Below are 9017 nucleotides of genomic sequence, written 5' to 3' on the forward strand. Positions count from 1 at the left end.
TGAGCCGGCGGGCCGAGGCGATCCGGCAGGAGGGATCTTGTACTGGGGTAGAGGCACCGATCCGGAAAGCAGCCCTATCCGAAAATCTGCGGTCGTTCTGGCTGCTTTTGGCGAGTCGTGCCTTTCTTTGAGAGCATCACCCCAGGTGGGTGCCCTGAGGCTGCCCCAGGGCCGCGGGATCACCTCCTGGTGGCTTGTTTTTCCTGTCGTTCTAGAGGACGTGTGGGTGTTAACTCGGGGTTTTTACGGCTGTGTGAGTCTGTTAAGCCTAAAACTCTTGGAAAAATGAGTTCCACTTAAATGCGGGAGCTGCTCGTGTACTCAACAGCTTAATAGACGGTAAGCTTAATAGTTGTTGTAGTTGTAACTCAAAATCAGAGCGTATAAATAATGCCTGATTTGTGTTTAAAGGTATGTTCAAAAGAAAAAAAAAAAAGATCTAATAGGTATTTTTTTCTTGTGAGTTTTAAAGATTCCAGATATCTCTAATGCTTTATAATTTTTTTTGCAGATTAACAAGTTTACTGAAGCATTGTTGTGGAACTAGAGTGGAAGTGAAAGAGTTTAATTTCTTTCCAATTGTGTATTTTGACTATAGAAGTATGGGTATATTCTGGGCTTTCTTTTTGCAATTTTAGGCGTTCAGCTGGTCATGAGAAATAGAAGTGAATCTGTTTACTTACTTACTTTCTTGCTTTTATTTTAAGCACTCTTTTTCTAACAGTAACAAACAACTAATAAAAAAAAATTGAAGTTCAAAATGGCTTGTTTTCAGTTTAGCTTTTTCATATGAGTTACTTGAAGTTAGTCTGTAAGTTACAATAAATATTTTTACTGTAAACTGTGGCTTGGATTCTGTAGCTTTTCTTTTGATTGTCCCAACAGTTCAGCTTAAATTAGGACTGCAGGAGTGCAATATGCTTATGCAAATGAAATAACCTTTATTTAGCACTATATGTCATCAGTATAAAAGGTCTTTTTTTTTTTGCTCTTCTGTAATCCGAGTTTTACAGCTATTTATGTGATGCTTTTTTGAAAAAGCTTTGATGTTTTCTCCAGGTTTAAATTAATTTTATCATACAAGTTCCTCACTGCCATAATGAGGCTAGTAATTCTTGAAGATTATGATCAGGCTAGTGAATGGGCAGCAAAATACATCTGTAATCGTATCATCCAGTTCAAGCCAAGTCAAGGAAGATATTTCACACTTGGTCTACCAACAGGCAAGTTTTATTAAAAGCTTATGTAAGTGACTGAACCTAGAATTATATCTGTCTTATTGCTAATAGGCACAGTATTTAAAAGAACACATTTTAATGATAATACTCAAACATATTTCTATTTAAATATGAATTTGATTTATGTAAAAAGTTGTGATACAGTTGGAGAAACTGTGAAACACTAAATGGGAAGTGAGATACATTTTATGCTGAAAAGCATTGTAGCAAAAATCTTAGTCTAAATATTACTTGAATACACTGAAAATGTTGTGTGGATACACAGAACAGTAGAAAAACTGTATTTGACAGGGAGTACACCTTTGGGATGCTACAAAAAGCTGATAGAATACCACAAGAATGGAGATCTGTCTTTCAAATATGTAAAGACTTTCAACATGGATGAATATGTAGGTAAGATGTGCTAATTGTTTGAGAACACTATACTGATTTATTTTTTTTTTTCCTTTATTAAAGCTGCTAAATACTTGACAAAGCACAAGCTCAGGCTAGGATGTTTGTACTTCTAAGTGAGATTTACGTACATCGGGCCATATTAAGCATTTTTCTTTATTTCTGTATCCACAAAAATGAAAACAATTAACTAGTCCAGGTGGATCCTGGGCTGAATTCAGTTCATGTGAATTATAATACTTGTCTAGAAAGTTTGTTGCCACATATGTTTGTGACTGCATTTCTGTAAAGATTTTGCACTCCTTGTGACAGGATGTATACAAAGGAAATGTAAACCATTTGTGTGCCAACAGGAAATTTTTCGTAATGTGATTTGTCTGCTTTGTCTGACTTGTTACTTATGTTTGCCTTGCATGCCCTGCATTGATTACACACAGACTACGATTAAGGCTGTTTGGTTAAATCTTGTTAATAATAATGTTAATTTCCCTCTAAATGATTTCAGGGCTTCCCAGAAATCATCCAGAGAGCTATCATTCCTATATGTGGAATAACTTCTTTAAACACATTGACATAGATCCAAATAATGCTCATATCCTTGATGGGAATGCTCCAGACTTGCAGGCGGAATGTGATGCATTTGAAAAGAAAATTCAAGAAGCAGGGGGGATTGATCTGTTTGTTGGAGGTAGGAGGAAGTGCCATGTGGTTAGTTATGATTCAAACAAATACATCGACTCTTCAATGACTTTTTTCACTACTTGCCTAATCACTTTTTTCAATTGTGATGTAAGAAAATTATGTGACTAACAAAGAATCAATATTAAAATAGAATGGTTGGTGTCCAACTTTCTAGTAAGTTAATGTCAAGTAATTTTTTTAATTATTTAATTGAAAATGGGAAACCAAAAAGAAATAATTAGTCCTAAAATGTTTTTATTAATTTACAATGTTTGAGGATGTTTGTTGACTCGCAGATATGGAATAATTTACTTTTTTTAACTTTGAAAAGGCATTGGTCCGGATGGCCACATTGCATTCAATGAACCCGGATCAAGTTTGTCATCAAGAACAAGATTAAAGACTTTAGCAATGGACACCATTTTGGCAAATGCTAAATACTTTGATGGAGACTTATCTAAAGTACCAACTATGGCGCTCACAGTTGGTGTGGGTACAGTGATGGATGCTAGAGAAGTAAGAACTCATTTAGTTCTAGTTGCATGTGTCTGTTTTCAAGACTAGTTGGTATTGACACTGGGACTGAAAGTAACAAGACCTTTGTTTTGCAGGTGATGATTCTTATAACAGGTGCACATAAGGCTTTTGCATTGTACAAAGCCATTGAAGAAGGAGTCAATCATATGTGGACAGTTTCTGCTTTCCAGCAGCACCCTCGTACTATCTTCGTGTGTGATGAAGATGCTACTTTAGAACTAAGAGTTAAAACTGTGAAGTACTTTAAAGGTGAGCACTGAATTGGAGGTTACACATATTAAAAAATAAGTTTTAAATTATATTGACTTAGGTCTGAGCCTTCCAACACTTTACAGTAGCTAATGTATAATGTTCTATATTCAGAATACTAGATGTTAACTTATTGTGAATGGAGGAGTACTAGGAGGCATAACTTGTTCCTTAGCCTTTCTGCTGAATCAGCTTTGTAAAATTATTTCCTTGTGTTCCAAGTTGAATTGATAGTGTAGCAATCTTCAACAGCAGCAGTCCAGTGTTCCAGAATACTGGTCTTAAATACATTGAAAGGTTTTATTTAAAGAAAATTTGATAGATGCATTAATCCTAATTTATTTTTCATTCTCCTTTTGCTATGTGCTGTAATATGCTATCTAGTAAACTTGAAATGTGTGATACAAACTTCAAAGCCCCCTGAAGACATTTTTCATACAGTGCAAGTAGTATAACAATCTGTACTGATGTGTATACTAATACTTTGCAGCCTTTTACTCTTCATATTTGTAGTAGGTATATTGGGATTTTTGGTAGCCATTGGAAATTCCTGGATGTGAATTCTGTTTCACTGAGACTGCAGAAGCTGAGAAGAGTGGTTCTCTCCTAACTGTTAGCACAGCAAATGCAATCATGTAAATCACTCATCTTTCTCACTAGTGTGGATACTGGTAGTAGTTGAGGCTTCTGAGATCAAGACTGTAACTTAGGAAAGTATTTGTAGAGCTTTATGTCACCAATGTCCATATATTTATTAGATTGAAGTTCTGGCATTAATGTGATTTTTATCCTGATAGAATTTGTGGCCAACTTGTTGACTTTGTATATTTTTGGTATGCTCTTCTTTCCTATGTATTGTGTGTGAGTCTTTACCTGTATCACACTGCTAGACAGTAATTGTTGTTTTCAAAGGCAAGCTATTTTAACTGCTTGGATAAATTTTAAACACTGTCCTTTATTTCATGCGAACAAAAGCTTTGCTTGGAAAGATATAAGCCTATTGTAGAATTACCAGGTATGAATGACACTGTACATTGCTTTAAAAAAAATCAAGGGCTACAGTATAGGAATGTGTGCCATTGTGTCACACTGTATTTAATTACCCTGTAATACAGAGCAATAGAAGTCTTAAAGATGGCTTACTTTAAACTTGCTTAATTTTACCTATTCTCAAATTAGTGAGGTTTTTCCCTTTTAAGATGGAGGAGAAATCAATATGGGTCAAATTTATTTCTGAATCTTGATCTTCAGGTTAGTCTTAGGAAGCTAGGTAGTTCTTAATGACTGCTAATTATGGCAGCTATTTATTGTAAATGTTCACCATTTAAAAAGTTTCAAGGTACTATAAAAAACTTCACATCTTTTTGATAGTCAAGTACCACACTGTCTGATAACTAGAATAACTCTTACTCCCTTTCACTTTTTTCTGACTTTCTGAAAAACTGTTTAGAGACTAAAATTATCAAGTGTACTTAAATATTTTTGTTGGAGAAAGGAAAGGTTTATTTCTTGCAGAATGAAGCAGAAAATGAGTTTTGAATTTACTAGCTAGTCTGCAGATAAGTTAATTCAAAATAATTTTCTCTACTTGCACATGCTCTTAAAGCTTTATGCATAAATCTGTTTATTGAAAACATACTTGAATATACAGTGAGACTTCCTTTTGAAATAATTGTTTTAGCATCTATCAAGTAAGGATTCAGCATTTATTTAAAAAACAGTTTTTGTTTCTGTTTTTCCTGAACTTCCACAGGATTTAAATATCCTTCATTAAATATGGCAGAGGCAATACTTTGTAAGCATTTTTCATGCCTCGAGGAAGTGGGTAATTATTACCATTCTTCAGAAGAGGAAGAACACTGGTAGGAAGTAGAATGTTTTAAAGTTCAAAACATGATTCTAGTTTGGAATAGTGTATGCAGCTGTTACTCTTTTAGTACAAATGGCTTTTGTATCAAATGTGTACTTAATGTTCTCTGACTTACTGTTAAACTCCTGAAGAATATTACTGACTTGATCTTTTCTATATATGTCAACCCAATAGTTATCCCTCATGAAACCTAAGAAACTGTTACTTTAGTCATGTTGCATACTAAGGTTTGTTTAGGTTTTTGGGGGTTTTTTGCGCAAGTGTCAAAGCTAAGTCATTACCTGCAGAGACAAAATGAGCTGGATTCTTGAGTCAGTAACATATATTTCATATTAAATAATCACACACTGAAACAGGTGCTGCATTAAATGCCTTTTATTGTGGTCAGCTACTGTAATGACCTCAGATTGTACTCAGATTTCATGTTGCTGCAGTAACACTGAGTTTGCCACCAGATGCATCATGTAGCAAAGGTATTTGAATATTCTTTGCCACTGTAGGCAATCCTGCTTTAGCAGTGGAGTTGGACTAGGTGATCTCTAGAGGTCCCTTCCAACTCTGAGAATGGTTTTTAAGAACATTTCTCTACTTGTATTGTTACATATTACTTACATTTTTATTTTATAAGTTGATCTTTAGTTTGGTTCTAAAATGAATTTTTGCTTTGCAGATTGTGAACACTGATCAGTTACTGTTATTAGTCCTTAAGGTGAAATGAAGTTAAAAACATACCAGTGACTGAATGTCATGCAGACCTAGATGTAGGTAACATTTTTACGAAGTTGGAACAAAGTAAAGAAAGCAGCAGTTTTTCTTTTTAATTGCTCTTCAGCACCTTATCAAAATGAAAGTATCTGAATAGGGAAAAAGCTTCTTGTAGATGACTTGTACCTGACCAAAAAAAAAAAAAAAGCCCAGCTTGAATTGAAAACAGTTGAACTACTGCATTTCTGGATCTGTGTTAATACTTTGGATACTTTTAGGTTGGTTTTGCCTGTCTAGGACTGCAGGTACACTGCTAGTTACTGAGACAGTAATACCACAATGCTAGAACATTTCAATTCAAGCTGTAAAAGTATCCATCCCTATGGGTACATCTGAGTTCTTTGACAGCTCGTGGTATGAGGGAATTTTGTTGCTGTTTATGCAGTTTTCAATAAAAAGGAAAGATGGGTGGGTCTCATGTATTCCATTCACTTGGAAGTATTCCAGATCCACTTTTTGACAGGTCTGTTATCAGACAGCTGTCTCATCCCTCCTCACTTTATACTGAAGATGTCAGTAGTATTCAAGTGATACAGGAGTGTTTGCTGTCTTTTAACTTCTTACTTTAAACTACTTTAAGTAGCCATTTTTATCCTCTTCAGTGAACTATTTAAAATGTATAATTTGAAGTAAACTTGAAATACAGATAGAAAGACATGTTGAAAAAGTATAACTAATGTAAAGCTGGCATTGTTGCTTTCCCCCCCAAGGTTTAATGCATGTGCACAATAAGCTTGTGGACCCATTGTACAGTATGAAAGAAAACTGAGAGAAGAATTGAAGAGGAACTTCCATGTGGGTCAACAGCAACAGTTTTAGGTAGCAGATGAGTTCACTGCTATGCAATATGCTGAGAACTGTTTAAATGGGGAATCCTAGGTACTGTATTTTTTTAAAAGGTCCAATATCTATACATTCACATTCCATCTATGCTGTGTTGTGTATTTTGCTTTAACATTTGGAGCTCTGTTGTTGACTGGTACATAACTATATGGAACAGAACAAACCTGTGGGAGACTGCATGTTATGTGGGGTGGGGAAGAAGAGCACTTACTCTAGCACAGCAATGTAATGCATCTGCCTTGTGTTAGAGAAAATGGTATTTTATTTCCAGGAACTTGTTATTTTTGGTTTGATTAGTATAACTAAATTCTGCATTAGTGTCTCTAGGCAGAATGGTTTTGGCCTTTGTCAATACTATGGACTTGTAGTAGCTGTAAAATTTTTACTATGAAATGTTCTGTTTACATATATCTAATGTACACTGAGCTTTTGCACTTGGTTGCCTTAAATTTATCTTAAACAGTTTTTGGGCATCTCAAGTCCTGCTGTACAATTCAGGCAAATAAAAATACAAAACCAGTGCCTAAAATTGCACCAAATCGTTGAAAGTTACAATTTATTCCAGAAATAAATCTTAAAACTTCTGCCATAGCACTTTTTCCTCTCATATATTTCAAATTACTTTAGGTTTTTTGTATGTTTGGTAATTGAGCTTTATACATAAGGAAAAACTAAAAGATCCTTTCCAGAGGTACCTGTTTAAATTGTACCATTGATGTTACTATTAAATGCCTGAAAAGGGTTAAATTACAGGAATATTATGTCTGCAAGTTTAATACATGATCATTTAAAGTCAACTGTTAATCACTTTGCATAGTTACCTCTCATTGTATCATTACAAACATTGAGGAATGTTGTTTCCTACTTTGAATATAAGTAAAAGTTAAATATAAAGCTAGAACTTAAAAATTGTTTTGTTTCTGATGTAAGTTCTGACATGAATAGCCTAGCCTAGGAATTTTGTCCAGTGAAGGAGAAAGCTAAGAGTTAATTGATCTAGGCTTTTTTTTTTTTTTTGGGGGGGGTGGGGGGAGGTAGAGCATGCCCTTGTGTAAAATACTCACTGGGATAAAGTGGCATAACTTCAACAATTAAATTTTGCACCTAGGTAGATGATAGACAAGTAGTCTTTATTACAAACCATATTAATCAGTTGCAGTTGAGAATATTGGCCCAATAGGCCACACTGTCAAGAAATTCCCAAATTCCCCCTTTCCGAAGAGCCCAGGCCGTGCACCTGGGGGGAAGCAGCCTTTCAGAAAGGGACTATTCTGTGAAATTACAATTGTCTCAAGCACTGCAGGAGGCCATGCCTAGCATTTCAGTTCTTAATAGCAGATTGAAGAAGCACAAATTTAAAACAGGCTTGAAGTTTAATGATAGAAGACCTTTCTCCACTGTCTCCTTTCTTCAGGTCAGTAATAGCAGCATTTTATGTGCCTTTACTGGAGATACAGATGTTTGTTTTTTCAGTACAGCTGAAACAGCTTCAAATTAAAAAAAAACCAAACAAATAACAAAAACCCACCGACAAACCACTAAAATAACAATTCCCTCCTTCCTTTTTCTGTAGTCTGAAAGTAGTATTGAAAGGGACCTCTGATGATGTCCAGTTTAATTCCATCCCTCCAATGATTTTCCCAATTCATCCTTGTACTCAAGTTGAAATAAAAACTAGATTATGATTAATCAAGCTCAAATACTAGTTACAAGCCTAAACTGAAGAGCAGTCTTTCCGGGGGACCGAGTATTTTAGTAGGTATTACTAGCAATTTGTTCTCTAAAATATATTTAATTACAATAATTAAGATTGTGATGACTGGAATTAGTCACTGAAGACCTAAAAAATGCAGCATAAAAGCTTTTGGAGGTGGGCATGCTCTATATAGCGTGATCGTTAACATGTGTTTGTGATTGCTTTGTTTACTCTTCCAAAAGCAACAGTTTATAAAGCAAGCTTAACTAGATTTCAAGTGAGAACTGGCTAACAAATTTTAGTATGTGAACACTATAAGTAAAACCTCAAGTACACCAAGCTATGCTCTAAGCACACCTTCATGGCAAAGGAATTACTAAAGGCCTGAAGTGGTATCTTTGGTGGAGCAGTTATGTATCTTCTGTTTTATTATATTAAAATTTAATTTTTTTGGAGAATAGCAGAGCTAGGCTGTGTTCAGGGTAAACTGACACACAATAGGTTAACAAGAAATAGTGTGGTATATTAAAAAAGGTCACAAAATACTTTTTCCTTATGTGATTTCCCAACATCAGCACAATTTCATGACAACAGCAACTTTAGAAAGTAAAACAGGAAGTAGCTTCCTCTTTTTGTGGCAACAGTTCCATTTTTTTCTAAAAAAAACACAACAAACCAAAACCCCAGCATTGTGTATAGATACCTTTTAGTTATTTTAATAACTTTTTGCCACGTTCCTGTTCTT

At 34.9% G+C, this 9017-nt stretch overlaps 1 protein-coding gene across 4 annotated transcripts; it reads left to right on the forward strand.

The window, feature by feature from the left end:
- Positions 1-1066: 1066 nt before the first annotated feature.
- Positions 1067-7468, forward strand: GNPDA2 (glucosamine-6-phosphate deaminase 2). Of its 4 annotated transcripts, none has more exons than XM_010006086.1 (6): positions 1067-1227; positions 1534-1631; positions 2137-2319; positions 2644-2828; positions 2924-3098; positions 6444-7216. In XM_010006086.1, the coding sequence occupies exons 1-6, from the start codon at positions 1100-1102 to the stop codon at positions 6500-6502; spliced, it is 828 nt and encodes a 275-aa protein (XP_010004388.1). In that variant the 5' UTR covers positions 1067-1099; the 3' UTR covers positions 6503-7216. The 4 variants fall into 4 exon arrangements, with proteins under 4 accessions (XP_010004388.1, XP_010004385.1, XP_010004387.1 ...); XM_010006083.1 differs by having other exon boundaries at positions 1071-1223; positions 1530-1631; positions 6444-7468; XM_010006085.1 differs by having other exon boundaries at positions 1100-1132; positions 1530-1631; positions 6444-7468.
- Positions 7469-9017: the final 1549 nt, after the last annotated feature.

This window comes from Chaetura pelagica, unplaced genomic scaffold (genome assembly GCF_000747805.2).
Source record: "Chaetura pelagica isolate M959 unplaced genomic scaffold, ChaPel_1.0 scaffold189, whole genome shotgun sequence".
Taxonomy (NCBI): domain Eukaryota; kingdom Metazoa; phylum Chordata; class Aves; order Apodiformes; family Apodidae; genus Chaetura; species Chaetura pelagica.